This window comes from Homarus americanus, unplaced genomic scaffold, assembly GCF_018991925.1.
Source record: "Homarus americanus isolate GMGI-L3 unplaced genomic scaffold, GMGI_Hamer_2.0 scaffold34921, whole genome shotgun sequence".
Taxonomy (NCBI): Eukaryota; Metazoa; Arthropoda; class Malacostraca; order Decapoda; family Nephropidae; genus Homarus; species Homarus americanus.
The window spans coordinates 1,728,535-1,746,017 of record NW_024741901.1 but is presented as its reverse complement, the minus strand read 5'-3'; the positions used below and the strand labels follow the sequence as shown (position 1 = coordinate 1,746,017).

The window sequence follows — 17,483 nt, the reverse complement described above, 5'->3', positions numbered from 1 at the left end:
ATGAGCTCACTTACACAACTGTGACGGGCCTCACATAAGAACAGCCATAATTTTAAGTCAAATTTTGTATTTATAAACCACTTCAAGTGTTCCAGTAGGCCTGTTCAGTCTACCCACACCTCAAAAGGGCTCTCAGTTGCCTCTGTCATTGTGGAAGACACAAGTTCATCGTCAATAGTTACTGTCTGCCCTCTGCTTCCCCCCACCTTTGTCACTCTACCCCCAGACACTCCCTTCCACACTGTGAAAGTGGGTCCCATAGGCATGACTGCCCATTAGGTACAGTGTGGATACTGCCCACTGTTTACTAAACCTTCAGTACACAAGGAGGCAGCATGGCCGGTACTGCACTCGACCACATTCACTTCCCCAAGTTGCTAACTTAGGTACCCATTTACAGCTGGGTGAAGTGGGAGTGCCTGGGAATCGAACCACGGTGACCGGGTACTCTCTCACACTAACATTCATTTTTTATTCAAATTCTAGACTAACAAGTGAAAACTAAAACTGGTTTAAAATTTCAATAAAGTTATTCATACAAGAAGTGAGGCATATAAAGTAGCAAGGGCATATGTCTGAATACCTCAGCTCAGCTCAATTTCCAGGCTGTACTGCATGTTTTCTGCCTTTGTTTTTAGATGGGGTTTGTACCATACTGGAGGGGTATCCATCCACGTTGCCTGACATCATTATCTGATAGAGGAACACTGGGGCTAGGGACTGGCATAGAAAATGGGAACTTGAGAAACCCAATGGTAGGCACATGCTATTGTACCTGCCTCTATAGTCCACTTACTTGGAACACATGAGAGAGTGCTGCCTCTCCCTGACTTCGTCCAGTAACACCTGTGCCCAAGAGGTTGATGACCACCTGCTGACCATAACGCTCCCTTAAGAACCGCATGTGCTTTTGGAAGGCTTGAACAGACACTTCTGGTTCTCGAGACATCCTTACCTTGTGTGAGCCGACCTGAAATGTACATGTTAAAGAACTAATATCAAATAATCCTGCACAAAATAACATAAGCTACAACTGACATAAGAGTTAGGGAAAAAAAAATTTCGATGAATGGTTATATTATAATGGACCAATTAGTGATGAACTAAACCTCTGAGCAGTGAAGAGAAAGAAAGTTATTTACTGAGAGATAGAAATCCATATCAAAGGAAGTATAGACAGGGATGTACGGCAGAATCACCGAGCCAACAACACTATTATAAGTGAGTGAACAACGGACTCTGGATGCAAGAGGATGGAGTTAATTAGATTCAACAGAAATGATTACTGGGTGAATATTATGCAGAGAAAGTGCAGCTACAGTGGCTGACCCTGTCTCTGTCATCCCTCTCATTGTTAAACTTCTTGTTTGGCCTGGCCATAAGTGTCATATAACTCACACTAGTAAAAACAACAGAGCTGCTGTACACACAAGAACATATACAAAATAGAACTGCAAACTCCCTGAACCTCAAGAACAATTCCTAAATACTGTACAAGAAGCTGGGAAATGCCATACAATCTCTGCACTCATTTATGTAACTATACAAGGGTTATTCATTCTAAAACGACCCCAGAACCACACCTTGTTCAGACCAGTCAAGGCAACGATGATGACTGACTATGAACTCATTATTTGGTAGAGGCAATACAAGTATCTTTAGGTCATCGTACCCACATGCTGGTTCAACTTAGGTTGTTAGCAAACTTAAAATGCTCTTGCAACATGAAAGCAAGATATGCATATACGCTTTCCATATTATACTACAGTACTAAGGACTGTGTGAAATTCAACCAATAATTATTTAAGTACCAAGAAACAAAGGCAACATGCACTTAGCTCCTTCTATGAGATATGAAAAATAAGGAGGAATCTGCTCAATAAGAAATAACATCTGGAACAAGGGAAATGACTGCTTATGGCTGAGCCTCAAGTGATGGGCATGGTAAGCAAAGCAAGTGTGATTTCATGAGGCATCAGTCTCAAACTGGATGTGGTGATTTTCACTTCTAATTATTCCTTCTTAACCCCTTCACTACAGGGATACTATTTTTAATATTTTATTTGGGTAGCGGCAGATTTTATTCAGCCCAGAGGGAAACCCGTAAACAAGGTGTTAAAAGGATATGGTTACAATGTGGGGCGACAACTAATCAATGGTATATTCCCAGGCATTGTCAATAGTTCACCAGGGTTGTCCATCCATAAACTTAAAAGAGGTTAATTCAATGAGTCATCTGGTAAAGGTACAATGTCATAATAATATCCTTTACTAGATGACAGAGTAAACTAAGTTGTGATGTTTAAGAGGACTGGTTGGACCTCGTAATGTTACAATGGGTGGAAGCCAAATGAGATGTCTGGTTTAATATTAAATGAATTAAAAAAAGGAACAACAAATGATCCAGAAAATTCTAGGGCGGCCTCACATAAGACCTTTAGAGTGACCATTCTACATACAGGAGAGAAAAACTCACACTCAACTTACATTAAGTCCAGGTTGTTCCCAGAATAAAGGTACAGTTCCACGAGTCTGGATATATGACAACACCACATCATCCATCGTGTCAATGTGAATCATCTGTTCTGTTTCAACAAAGTTTGCGACGTGTCCTCCATCATTGACACCTCGCACCATGAACCTGGAAAAAATAATATGAAAACTCGCTGACTCTGGATAGAACAGAATAATAGCATACGTCTACCAAACTATCAATCTCTTTAATCTATTGTCCTTAACATTACTCCTATTGAAATCAGTGGATTTAGGTGCACCAAGTCTCCTAGGTTGACGAGTGAAGCAATTCTCTAATTTTAGGACCGAGGAAAAACTCAAGAGACCGAAGGTACAGACCACCATTGAGTGTTTCTGGGCAGTCTGACACTACCCTAAAAAAACATGTACAGTAATGTTCAAATTTAAGACATGTTACATATTTACACATTTACATTCTTTTACTGCAATCAAGAAATCTGTAGGCTTGTCACCATGTTGGATCCAGATATAAATAGATTCAGTAGCGGTTCCAAACAAGAGGGTCACATTCAGACACTCAGGTTCACTTGCCAACAATACCAACTTGACCAAATGAGATATTTAAACTATTTATAAATCTCCTTTGTCTTAGCTTCCTCTCTTAAATGACTACAGATTTATGCTGCACAGTATTGGCAATTAACAATAATAATCTAGTTCAGCTAATGAGGTTTCAAGATTTAATTGCATTTTATCAATTATTTTTGTACAGTATCTTAGTGTTTAACAACAATGATGTACCGTAAATCAGCCAATAAGGAACTTTAGGTTAACCTACATGTGATATGCAATTTCTGTTAGCTACATGTAAGGACCCTTCTTCTCCCAGAAATTCATTATGTGGGGGTTAGATAAATTCAGTGCCATGGACACTTCCTGCCTCTTAGTGCTGTACAGTTATATCTCATCAAATGTGAATCTTAGTAAGATTAACCTACATACATGGTAAATTTATCTCATATTAATCTGCCCATCACAGAGGCAGGTCCACCTACACATGCGTTGTCACATGGTTGACTTTTAAATTGAGAGCGTGCAAAGCTTCCTTCACACAGCCTGACACTAACCATCAGAGAGCAACAACCTATCTAGATATTCCACAGATATATCTATAAATATTTACCTATCTGATGGACTTGGCTACTATTAAATGGTACAGTTTCTCAAAGTTAAATTATAGCATCAAACCCACCTTGTTCCAGCTCTCTCACAGCTGAGTCTTGAAATTATGAGAATCTTGGGTGTATGATTGTTCATGTAAATGGAGGAAAACTCAACACTGCCACACATGACCTTAATCAACCACTGTTGGCAGTCCACACCAAATCGCTTTAAGTGCAGGTGAAGCATTCGATTCCTGAAAATAAACTTACATCATGGATTCTGACTGACTATTTTATGTCTTAATATGTACACTACAGTTCACTTTTATTTATAACACATCATAGTCTTAAATTTTTACTTTTCTGTTTCAGTCGATCTTAAAGTTATTCATATTTTTTTTTAAGTCTTGAAAACTGGGCTGGAGGTACATCAAATATATAACAAATGAATTTTAACTCCTTGTGTACAGGCTTCCCCCTGAGCTGAATAAAATTGTCTGTCATTAGCCATATAAAGTATTAAAAGTACCGTCACCATAGTGAAGGGAAGACAAATAATTGTAAGGGAATGTGGAAATTATTTTGTATAATTCCACGTAATAATCTTAAATTGTAAATAAAACCTTCGTAGTAACTTGCCCTGCAGAGCCCTAAAGCACCTACAGATGTTTAGGTACCTGTAGTGGTTTTGTGTGAATTTTACTTGAAATAAGCTTTTTAGTTGGGTAATCCATGGATTTCTTACAATAATTTGTGTAATCCATGATTCATGTGTATAAAAACATGATTATTGGTGAGGGTTTATTATTTTCATAAGTAATTAGTCTGATGAGCGGGGTTGAAACGAGTTGACTATTCTCATCATTTACTTTAAATCTAGTAAATTAATTTATATAAATACACTAATAATTAATCAATTACCACTGTATTTTAACAATTAATATGAATTAACAGAGTTAAATGCATATACATTAAACTACTGTAATAAGTTAGTTAAGTGTAATGTGTCAAATGGGGATTAGTTCCCATGCTTTATGTCTAGATGTTGGCTTCAGGCCTGGAACACACCTAGAGCTGTATTCATACCCAGAGAGAGAACAAGTACAGTACACATCCAACAAGAATCAATATATTGTGAGTTTACTTATACATTCTGTTTTAAGTACCTCAATGCTTCAACAAACAGCTGGTTGAAGTATTCATAGAAATTCATTAAAGACTCGGAAACCCTTCCTACGATGAGCTAAGTATCTGAGAGTACTGTCAAGAAAAAGGTGAATTGTGGGATAGGGTGTAGGAGGTGGTAAGTCACCATTTTTTATTTTTAAAAATTAATTAATAATTGTGTGTGTAAGCAATACTTACCACAGGGAATGCCAAATTCAATAAAATTAATAATGAAGACATAATTCTTATGTTAAACCATTGGACATAAACCTTTGATATTGATATTGATATTGAAACCCTTTATTTAGCCAGATAAATACAGATACAGAGTCAATAATAATAACAATATTGGCATGGCTGAGCCAATTGAGAGCCTGAGCTCTCTTAATGGCGTTCATATTCTAATCTAATTCATCGGACCCCCCGTGAAGATACTATAAGCCAGTTAACTGGAAGCCAAATAGAAATATAATCCTATAGTAACAATTAATATAACACTGCTAACCAAAAGAAACACTGCTAACCAAAAGAATCTGTTGTCCGTGCGACTGGTCTTGGCCCGACGTTGTGCACACAGAGTAAGGTCCATGGCTTCAGTACCCGCAGTGCTGGTACTAAAATAAAAACTTTCATTTCCCAACAATTTCTTCATTTCTCTTATCCATGATTCTTCTTCCTAGAAATAAAGGAACTGTGATATAAAATACTCACTTTTTAATTAAATATACAGTACAGTATATATATATATATATATATATATATATATATATATATATATATATATATATATATATATATATATATATATATATATATATATATATATATATATATATATATATATATATATATATATATATATATATATATATATATATATATATATACAGTATATATATATATATTTGCAAAATGGCTGGCTGTGATATAGCTAAGAAAATTTAGTTGCTACTAGGAAACATTTTTGGGAAACTATTCATAAAGGAACTAAGGCTGAGGAAGGGTCCTTACTATAAAATATTCCCAGCCCTGAGCTCAGGGCCAAGACTGCATCACTTCTATAATATCAGTGGAAAAGCTCTGGCTGCCCAATATATGTGAAGAACTCCCTGGTACAGTATTCACATGGGCCACTGCTGCTGTACTGTACTGTCCATAAAGAACACAATCCTCTTGTCCCTAAATGCTTTCCCTACATATTACAGACAAAAATTTATACCAAAACTCTTTGTGCCAAGGCCAATAAAGGACTTTGTAATGAAGCCTTCTGTGCGTTACACTGACAGTCAGACTTAATTCATAACTGGACAAACAGCACAGACCCCCGAGTCACACTTGGAAGTTTTGGGGAAGCTTGAGGAATGAAAATGTTAGCAGCCATGTAATATATATTTGACCAAACCAAAATATCAGGAGGGATACAACAGCCTTATGGGAATTAGGACATATCAATAATAAAAATGGCAATTTAAGCCCTTGGAAGTCTCCATTATGATCACCAGTCTTTCAAGTTTTATCAAGAAAGCATAATATTACTTGTGAATTAACAACCCTCAAGGCAGGAATCCTGGTATAAATATTTACCATAAAATGGTGAAAAATAAATAAATAAATGCACTCAACTAACCTGAGCCTTAAAACTTGGTTGTCTCATGGAATAAAGCGAGATGATGTCAATGTCTTGTATTTTGTAGATGGCAGTATTCTGGATGTTGCATACCCGGACACACTTGGTAACCAAGACCAGATACAATTGTGTGTTTTCTCCTAAAACAAAGAGTATCAATTCAGTTGCTGTGTAATGACTGATATACAAAAAAGGAACTACACCCTGTATAGTACTGTCAAACACATGATATGTCTAGTTTTCTCAAGACTTTGTGACTGACTGATGAAGTTTCTCATTTTGAAAATACAGGTACAGTACTACTTATATCTATATTGTACAGTACTGGTACTACTGGGTGTCTGTCAATATCTAAATACAGTACCTATAAAGCTCTATAGTACTATACAGTGTATTCATTTAATTGTAGAGACATATAGTAATGATTTTTCACAATGAGCAGGTCTTTAAGTGACTGACTGAATTAGTGTAGAAATGGGGGAGATAGAGAAGTTATACCTTACAGCTACACAGAAAAAGGAGGTTGGAAAGGTAGAGAATAAATAAAAAACAAGGAGGCTACTTAATAGACATAACATTATGCTAATTCGAAAGACTGCAAGTAAGATAAAGCCTAGAGTATAACAAAATTAAGGGTTGTAGATGTGTGCATTTCCATTTGGGCCTGGGCTAGTTTGACCTTTGTTGTTTGTGGCTTTCAGACAAAATTCTGTGGGTTCAGAACTGTGCAGAATAACAGGCAGGAATGTACAGTACTGAGAGGCCTTTTCTTGTTCTCTTGCAAGTCAATTTGAACAATATTACTGTACTGTATACAATTTGACACATGACTGTGTATAATGCACTTAAGGTTTTAAGTGATTGGTACGTTCACCTGATGATGTACTTGTGCTAGTGAACCCAGTTATATCAAGAGCTTGTTTAACCATGCCAGACAAAGTACTGTAGTACTGTAACTAAACTTTGATGTTCAGTAAGCTGAACTACTTATTTTTGTCACTTTTCATTATGCTTACAGGTACAGTACCATATTCCTTTAATACTTACTTTCATTTTAATACACATATCATGTGTACAGTATCATTAGTAGTGCTATTACCAACACTTAATGAAGTTCTCATATGTACTGTACTGTATTGCAAATAGAAAAAAAAATAGTACTGTTAGTAAGTACATCTCTACTGGAACCATGTTATGCTGAAAACTATATTCTTCAGGTAACATTTTTCATACACTTGAAGTTTGAAATATTGGCTAAACTATATACAGTGTAATTTTCCCAGGATATTGAAAAATGTTTTTAATGATACCATCATCTTCTGGGAGGATACTGCCAACCCCTGCCCCTAGTCCACTTACATGCAAACTTGCTTCTCCAAAATTGCAAAAATAAAATAAAATAAATAAAATTAAAAAAGTAAACTTTATCTGGCCCTTCTTTAGAAAACACAAATTAAAATCAATAAATCTTTAAATTTCCACCCCAGAAAAACTCCTTCAACCATATGATCATCATTAACTTAAAGCAGTCTACCATCCCAAGTTGTTAACAGTCTAATTGTAAAAACACTAGGTCTAGTTGAACAAACAGTGCATAGTCCAGCCCACAAAACTCTATTACAGAACTAATATCACAGTGACCCCCAAATACTCAAAATAGAAGACTACACATCTAGTTACATAGGCCAGTATCATCTATTGGGCCCACAGGTTCCACACACATCTGAGCCACCCTACGGATTATAAGAGAAGGTTTTCTAGAAGAACACAAAAACTAGCTTTAAAACTTCTTAATTAAATTAAAAGGAAATATTGTCATAAACAAGAAGATTTAGTCTCTATTCTTAATTACGACAGCAAATACTTTTGCATACCACAACTAAATTCTCAAAACATTGTAAACATCATTACCTTCCCATGATATCCCTGGAAGCACAAAAAAACACAAACAATATCAATGTACAATCACTTAGTAATATTCCAAGCCAGTATACAAAATGACTATATACAATGAGTATCAGATTATTGGAAGTATTTCAGCAAGACATTAACACACAAGTGCTATTTTTCATTCACACTAAAACACACATGATGGGATTGTGAGTCGCAGATGCCATTTCAATAAGTTTCTTTCCTTCATTTACCAAGGAATGACATCCAGATGTGCCAAAAAAAGTAAATGAGGAATTTTGATCTCCAGCCAATTCTCCATGCACTTGGAGAGAGAGTAAAAAAAAAATGCAGATAATGTTGGATGTCTCATTGATACACACTGTACAGTATGTGAAGACAAAATAAACTATCAAAAAATTTACCATATACTGTACTGTACTGTAATATACTGTATAGCTACTAGTGTTAAAACTGTACAATTTTCATATCAAAATATTATGTAGTTACTGTATACTGTACTGGTATCAAAAAATGCAATATGATCAATATAAAAAAGAGAGCTACAGTACAACATTATATTCAAAACAACAAGTGTCTCATCAAGGCTAGAAAGCAACTCAATAGATAATGACCAACATTTTCACCCAGCCTTCACTTAGTAAGAAAAAAAACATTGGATCAGGATGCATTAGACTCACACCTCTAGTGCTCTTCTTCAGGTCTAGACAACTCAAACTTTTTTCCCTAAATTATCTGCCTTTTAAACTCATAAATTTATTAAAACAAATATACTGTACATCACAATTTAGTCATCACTGAACGAGGAGCCTAATTCAGCCCTGAATTTAAAAACTGGAAAAATTTAGTCTTAAAGAAATGTGTACACTGGCTCAAAATCCCTTAAGGGATCAGTACAGTATAGCTGCCCCTTTACTTACATGAATATTCAACAGGGGGATCCAAGATTGGAAACACGATGGCTACCAAGAGATGATTATAAATCATGATTGGAAGTTGATTAATCAAACTAATACTGTACAAGATGATTGGTAGCCTATGAAAAATTCTTACTCAGGAACAAGTGATACTAACTTTGATAACCTGAGATTTAATTACTAAGAACATTATACAATATCATCAATCTTGTAAAAGCAATTACCCATGTAGCTATATACTGTATGTACAGATGTAGACAAAAGACTTCAGCAGGGAGGGAGTGTAAGCTGCACCTGCCTCATAATTAAACTAAACAAAAATATTAATAATTTGTGGTGTGGAATGAAAATTGCAGTCTTTTAACTGCCAGCACTATGTGATGATACAAAGTCTTCACCTACTATACCTCTACCCTCCCATACTCCCTCCCTCCTGAATTATTTTTGTCCACAACTGTACCGAAGGCATCGATGCTTTCAAAGGATTTGGCTGAAAAATCATCACATCTCATATTAATGCATTATAAATTTCTTCACAAAGAGTGGTTTGAAAAAAATTAAATCTTGTACAGCATAGATTCACTTTTCCCTAAAACAAACTTTACACAAATATTTAACTTAAGAGAGAGTAGTTAGTCTACAGGTGAAAGATCAATAAAATCCATTAATAAAATTCCATATACTTACTGTACAGTACTACAATATTAAATGCATGAATAAATGTATATTGATTTTACAAATATCTCAGATGCACCAATTACTTCATGGAACACATGAAAAGTTTAACGTCTACACATTAACAAATAAAACTTATTTTGGTATGAATACATTTTATAATTTACAGTACGTTTGAGATTCCTATAAACTGCAGGAAATTAAATATCCACTAAACAGTTATTGTTCAAAATCAGCAACTGATTGATACATGAAATCACATTTTATGGCTGAGAGACAGATACTGTACAAGTGTCCTGTGAGATTATCCCATCAGAACCTGCTCGGTCCAGGGAGCTCTGCACTTGTGGCAAGGAGTGTGTCATGTTGTATCTAGGTAAATTTCTGCAGAACAGTAACTTGACCTGGTAAATCAAGGTTTCTGAAGAAAGCTTAATCCCAAATTTGGCAAGGATTGGAAGAGCCAGTGGTCAATATGTAAACCAGGATCAACCCTGAAGCCCTTCAGTTATTCACATAAATCTCTCTAATTTTTCTCGCATTTTCCTATCAGTAAGAAATCTGCCCAAGGGATTTCAGAATATATCTCTCTTTCCTTTGGCTATAAAATAAGATTTCATATTTCATTCTTCAATTCAACAAATGACTTGCATCATTCTAAACAAGCTAAGAAAGGAATGAAAGAGATAGAAAATACATTAATTGTTGTACAGTAATGTACTCCTTTGCTCTACACAAGTTTGTTGTAAACAGTTCCAAAGTTAGAGAGACTGATTTATTAACACCAAAAATTCTATATAAAATGTACGGTTCACAGTTAAACGATTTAGCAAGAATGGATCTCTGTCACAAGAGTTCAGGCTATGCCCATGAGACCTTTAGTGAAGTTTCTCAGAGCCAGTTTCAACTCACAGGGGAGTACAGTACTAAACCTTGAACTGGGACTTTACTATACAGTACAGTACTAAAAGCTAGGGAAGTACCAGAAGCCAATCAGTGGGATAACACTGGTCAAGTACAGAGCCAACGAACAGCTTTAATATTTCTAACCAACCAATTAATAGTTGTACAGTAAGTCCTCGCTTAACTTCGGGGTTACGTTCCGAAAAACGCGACATTATACAAAACGACGTTAAGCGGATCAATTTTCCCCATAAGAAATAGATAAAATATGGGAGTTACATTCCTGATCCTCCCTTTGCCCATCAAATACATTACATATACAGAAAATCATTGCCATTTATATAGAAAATAGTGCATACATATACAACTACTAAGTTTGTATTGGTACTCACCGATGGGCGGAGGTGGTAGAGCGAGTGTGTGGTGGGTCATGAAACAGAGGAGGCAGATGGCGGGAACAGAGAAGGAGGGTGGGAGTGGAGGAGGGCGGAAGAGGAGGAGGGTGAGAGAGGAGGGTGGTGTGTCACGGAGACTCTGCGACGAGCCAAGAGAGTGTAGCGCGACCAGACGATGGGGGTGATGCGCCGTAGAAAATAGTGTGTGACAACGCAAAACGACGTTGTATCGGATCACCGGGATGTTAAACGAATTTTTGGTCTCTAAAGTTTAGCAATGTTAAGCAAACGGCATTAAGCGCAGACTTACGGTAATCCTAATTTCCTCATTCGTCCACTGAGGTTAGGATGTATATACTGTACTGACCTAGATCCAAAAGCTAAATTACCTCTTTAAACCTTCCAGTCATAAGCTCTCCCTCTTCATTGTTCCATCCCCCAACCTTAATAAATGGTCTTGTGAATTCATAAAAAATCTTAAATGTCATAAAACAAAACAAAAATAAATAAATCTTGGTGAGCAGCTTAAGTTTCTTTTTATTTTATCAATGTATCATTTCACCATTGATCAGCTTATTCTACTTGCCAGTAAGGCAGTTGGTCTGTTTTATGTTACTTTGTTATGACCTTTATTGTCCAGTGTTAGTGGAATACAAGATAAAACTGGAGTACCCAGAGAAAACCTGCTTATTGGGTTGGGTAACACTGGGTAACACCCTTCTCACATCTGACCTAGGCCAGGATCGAGTCCAGGCCACAGTTGTGAGGTACAGTACATGCATAACCACTGCACCTAACCTAACCTAACCTAACCTAATCCATAAGTCATTTTTATGGAAAACTTGAATGCAGGTGATGCATATTTCATCTTAAAGCTGTTTAGATGTAATTTTGGATATACTGTATTACCTAAGTGGAGAAAAATTAAAGCCTAACCTACAAGATGGAAAATGTTCCATCTAACATCTACATCAAATAGGACGGCTTGTTTTCCAAGAATAATTAAGCTGGCGGCAAATTACTTTTCCGAGAATGCCATAAAGTTACCCCATTGAAAAAGACAAAAAATGATTGACTGATAAATACTGTACAGCACTGTAAGGACTCACAAAGAGAAGGAATTGATGGAGGTAAGAAAAGAGTTTGGGGGAGATGATACATGTACACTATAACATAGAAATACTGCAGTCACTGTTGAAGGAATTTGTACACTTTCCACGACATTGGGTAAAAACACTCGAAACAAATGCTTATCCACTTACAAAACTTAATGACTGATAATACTCTGTGCCTTTGGATATAAATTTTAGCCAGATAATATGAAAAAAGGGCTTAAACTGAAATGGGCCTTAAAAGACTACTGTGCCTACACACAGAAGACCCATATGTAATAATATACTGTATTAACATCTGGTTGTAATGTATTCCACATCCTTAGGATTTTCAAATTTTGACAAGCAACACACAGTAAAGGTTAAAACAGAAACAATAGTTGTTTGACAATGAAAGATGATTAAACACCTCAGTTGTTATGTACTTAATTATTTCTATAATCCAAAGAAAGAATATTGATCTTGCACAGTGACAAAAACAAAGGTCACAATACTTACGGGGGCAGACCTGAAGGATCCCAAGGCAGGCATAGGCATCCAATACTCTGCCATAGTGATCACCACGGATGGCATCTGTCTCTGGCTGAGCTGTTGAAAATACACAAATTGTAAAAAAAAAAATTTTCAATCACAAATCTTCAACACTGCACAGAAAATAAAAAGAGAAAGACCTTAAAAATAAACATGAACCTCAAAACTTGGACCTAACTGACTCCAGAATATATAGTACAGTGGCCCTCGGTTAACTAACTCAATCCGTTCCAGAAGGTCGCTCGTTAACGAAACGTTCGTTAACCGAAACCATTGTTTCAATGGGTTTTGGGTTGGTTCCAGCTCACCGAAAATTTCCTAAATTCAACAAAAATGGTAGAAAAGTTCACTTACTTTGAGGTGTGTATGTAGAAGGCTCCTGGATGATGATGATGATGATGGGATTTAGAATGGGGGTGGAGGAGAAGGAAGAAGAGAAGGCATTGGGGTGGAAGAGAAGTCACCCCATGGTGCCATTTCACCCATAAAATTTTAGCTCTCTGGTTTAATTCAAGATTATTTTCTTTAAATCAATGCTGCACTGCATTATATATTGTCAATATATAAAATATATTTCAAAATGACCAATAATTTGCTTGGAAACACAGAAAAAAAGCATTTAGTTGAAGAGAGTCTCAAGCAAGATGTTACCTCCAGTGAAAACAGAGAGAGACTGACGCCTGTTTGCTGTGTTAAGAGGCTGGATGCCGCGCATTAAACTAGTCACTTTACCTTCAATTTGTTCAATAATTGTTAAAATGACTAAAAAATTGAATATTAAACTTTTAAAATTATTGAATAGTATAAACTTCTTGATATTTACAAAAATAGTAAGGAATTTAAGCCCTAGAACCGATTAATGTATTGGCGGACTGATACTAAAGCTGGTTGCCCGGTCAGTGCAAGCGAAAACATGTTGAGGTCGGTTCGTAAGAAGTTCGTTAAGCGAATTTTTTTTCGTTAACCGAATTGAAGATCCTTATGGAAGGCAGTTCGTTAATCGAAATTACGTTAACCGAGGTGTTCGTTAAACGAGGGGTCACTGTACTGTATCTGTACCTGCACCAGGGAATAAAATGCCTAGTTTCTGAGAATCTCTATTTTCTGACATCCAGTTTCGAGGGTCTGTACTAGTAATTCAACAGAGCTGTCAACACCACAGCATAGCTACCTAGATCTTGGGCTCAAGTTAAAGCTCTGTCTAGCCATCTTTGCATTTGCCCAAGTCTTTAGTCTTTTCATAAGTAATATGTACTGAAAGTTGGGAAATACATAATTTCTGAGTTAACGTCCTTCCCACTCAGTCAATCTTGATCTTACCAAAGGTGGGTACAGCTTTGAAGCAGAGGGAAAATGTGGGGTTAAAACATAAATAAATGAACCTAACCTCATCTAACCTACTCTGGTCATTGTACTCGCCTACTGTGCAGGATGATGGACTGGTGGTAAATTAAACCATAAAATTCAAAGAACTCGAGCACTTTATCATCCTTGTTTTAATTTTTTTTTTAATGTGCCCAGAAGGGAAAAAACAGCTAAAAATGTAAATTAATATTGAAGGGAAGAGACTGATTGAGTGGCAAGTGAAAAGTCACTGCTCATTAGCTGAAACAAAAGAATTTCCGTAACGTCAATGAAATTATGGGATATTATTTACCAAACCTCCAGCTGCTGACTGGTGGCCCAAATCTCCAGCCAATGATTGGTAGAAAGATTCACGTGATTGTCGTATAGCATCTGATACTAGCTCTTTTTATCACCAGATAAGTCAAATTTCAATACAAAAAAATAAAACATCCAAGTTATGGGATCATAAAACCGGCGGTCCAACGAATTACCCAAAAGTACCCAAATGTACCCAAAAGTACCTAAAAGTATATTAAATCAGGGTAAAATCTTAACGAATATATGTTTTACTTCAATAAAACCTGATTAATAATGTTTTCATTGAAATGTAGTCAAAATAATGAAATAATAAACAGCGAAAAACGCTAAATTCCAAAGAGTCACCTATCCAAAATGGAGATATAATTACCGATGTTTCTGTTACTTTGGGGTATTTAACATAGCCGTAGGATTTACTTTTCGTTAGGTTAGGTTAGCGAAGTGCATCACGATGGATCTGAGTTATCTCCCTTGTTCACGAACTCTTTGGAATTTAGCGTTCGCCAATACTTAAAGTTTTTCGCTGTTTATTATTTCATCTTACAAATTATTTTAACAAAATTACACTAAAAATATTATTAGACATGTTTTGTGTATGTATAACAGATATTCGTTAAGATTTTTCCCTGATTTAATATACTTTTGGGTACTTTTGGGTACATTTGGGTACTTTTGGGTAATACGTTGGACCCTAAAACCGGTGCTTACAGAATAATCACCCTTCCGTCCATCCCAGTAGGTTAAGTTAGGCTAGGCTAAGTTAGGTTAAGTTAGTTTAATGCTTGTAACTGCTGCAATATTTTCTTGAAGAGGTTGGACGTTTGTAATGCTACTGCCAACTGCTGAGAACAGTGAAGGAAACACTAACCTTAAAATTGATAAACATGTTGGAACTCCACATTTTTCCTCCTCAAAACCCTGGCTACTTTGTGGGGTATTAATGCCTACCACTAGGGGTCACAGCTTAAGGTTGAAGAAACCACAAGTCCAGAAAATTGTCACGGCAAACTTTTTCGGAGTGAGAGTTGAGAATTCTTGGAACAACCTGCCAGAGAGTGTTATGATGGCACCGAAGAAGCTCTTTCAAGACCAGACTTGACCAACAGTGGAGCAGGTTCAGATATACTCAGGAGCAGGTGCATGCCCAGTACTTGCCAACAGTGCATAACAGAGACATGACCGACCGCCCAAGCGCCTAACAAGCTGATAAGTGAGGGTTGTAAACTCTTGGAACAATCTACCAGAGAGTGTTGTGACGGCACCGAGTGTGAGCTCTTTCAAGACAAGACTTGACCAACACTGGAGAGGGTTCAGGTACATTCAGGAGCCGGTGCATGCCCAGTATTTGCCAACAGTGCGTGACAGAGACGTGACCGATCGCCCGGGCGGCTAGCGAGCCGATCTTTTGGTGAAGAAGATAAATGAAAAGGAAAAGTAATCAGAGACGTGACCGATCGCCCAAGCGGCTAACAAGCCGATCAGTGGCGAAGAGGATAAAAGTAAAGTAAGAGGCTAATGTATTAATACAGAAGAAGAAATAGGCCATAATTTAACAAATTAAGCATTTACCCACGATATGGTTATCACTGGGGCATTGAGCATAAAATAACACCTCTAGAAAAAAAATATGTCGCAGCTCTGGGTCAAGGACTCATTCCTCGTCATTTAGATGGAATTAATCGAGGTAGGACACAAGGTGCTGTAGGATACCGTGCAGTTCACATCAAAATGTTCTAGTTGTTGGTTCACCTGTCCCTGCCATTCTATAGCATTACCACAATTTTATTTTTCTCTTAGAATTACCTTCTCTTATTCCCCTCACTAATCATATAATCAATACTAAGCAAGCTAAGCAAATACATCATCCATGACAGTAATCCATAGTACAGTAGGTTAACGATACAGTACTGTACCTCTCAGTCCCCGCCCCTTTAGGTACAATATTAACTACTATATGGCACTGACAATCCCAAAAGTAATTTCATAATTACTGTTATAGAGAAAACTCCCGATACAATTAACAGTCAAAATTAAACCTGTTGCAAATTAACATCACAATCGGGTGTAAAGTTTATTGATGAAAACAATATGAAAATGGCAATAAAGGTTACCTGACACTTACATAGTGTAGCAACCGTCCCTGCCTGGAATAAAAGGCTATTCTTGGACTTCTTGTTCTCGAGTAACACTGCAAAATCTGCATCTGGATCAGTTTTTTGGAACAGACGAAGGCTTAACGAAGCCATCGTCCTCCTTACTACATCTGAACTGTCACCTAACACTGACTTTCTAACGCTGCCTAACAATTCAAACATAGTATTATCCTTTATAATACAATTTGAGCATTTAATATAACAAGTAAATTATATTTTTGTCTATATAAATATTAATCATCACTAATTCAGAAAATATATGGTTATTTTTCAAAATTATATAGAATTTATGGAGTGGAAGTCAAAGCCGGTGTACAGCCTCGGACAGTTCCTGCGGCTGCGTGCAGTAGATCAAGACTTTCCGATCGAAGTTACTTAACAGAGATTCCATATACACATTTTATTAATCAAAGTAATATCACTACATCGTAACTTCTATTGGGCGGTTATGGCTTATGAGTACTCGAGATGGTAATAATAATGGCTGGTGCACAGGAGCGTTGGTTAATTAGAGGCAGTTGAAGGTTGGGACAGTCATATCAGTTAACAAGATAACAACACAAAAGGAGTGTAATATTTTGTGTTTTATTTCATTGTTTTTCCTGGCCGATAGCTTAACAATGCTACTGAGATAATCATTGTTTATTGAGAGATATCCATTATAAATCGATTGAAAGTTATCAGCAAAATGATATAGATAACGAGTTATCATCTGAACTAGTCATGCAAATTATGTTTCATAGATAACAAATAAACCCTACATATTGTACGTTGTATTTTATAGGAATG

The 17,483-nt window shown here is 36.5% G+C and overlaps 1 protein-coding gene across 4 annotated transcripts in view; it reads right to left on the bottom strand.

The window, feature by feature from the left end:
- The window catches only part of LOC121876155 (synaptojanin-1-like), a 45,350-nt gene extending 28,520 nt beyond the window's left edge, over positions 1-16,830 (bottom strand). For 2 of the 4 annotated variants that reach the window (XM_042381092.1, XM_042381093.1), the window contains exons 1-9: positions 16,664-16,830; positions 12,844-12,933; positions 9,264-9,305; positions 8,344-8,358; positions 6,433-6,572; positions 5,330-5,481; positions 3,728-3,892; positions 2,488-2,641; positions 797-970 (exon numbers count right to left, since the gene is read on the bottom strand). In XM_042381092.1, coding sequence (XP_042237026.1) covers positions 797-970; positions 2,488-2,641; positions 3,728-3,892; positions 5,330-5,481; positions 6,433-6,572; positions 8,344-8,358; positions 9,264-9,305; positions 12,844-12,933; positions 16,664-16,787 — 1,056 coding nt within the window. In that variant the 5' untranslated portion in view covers positions 16,788-16,830. The remainder of the gene's footprint in view (positions 1-796; positions 971-2,487; positions 2,642-3,727; positions 3,893-5,329; positions 5,482-6,432; positions 6,573-8,343; positions 8,359-9,263; positions 9,306-12,843; positions 12,934-16,663) is intronic. The other 2 variants (XM_042381094.1, XM_042381095.1) reach the window with 2 other exon arrangements.
- Positions 16,831-17,483: the final 653 nt, after the last annotated feature.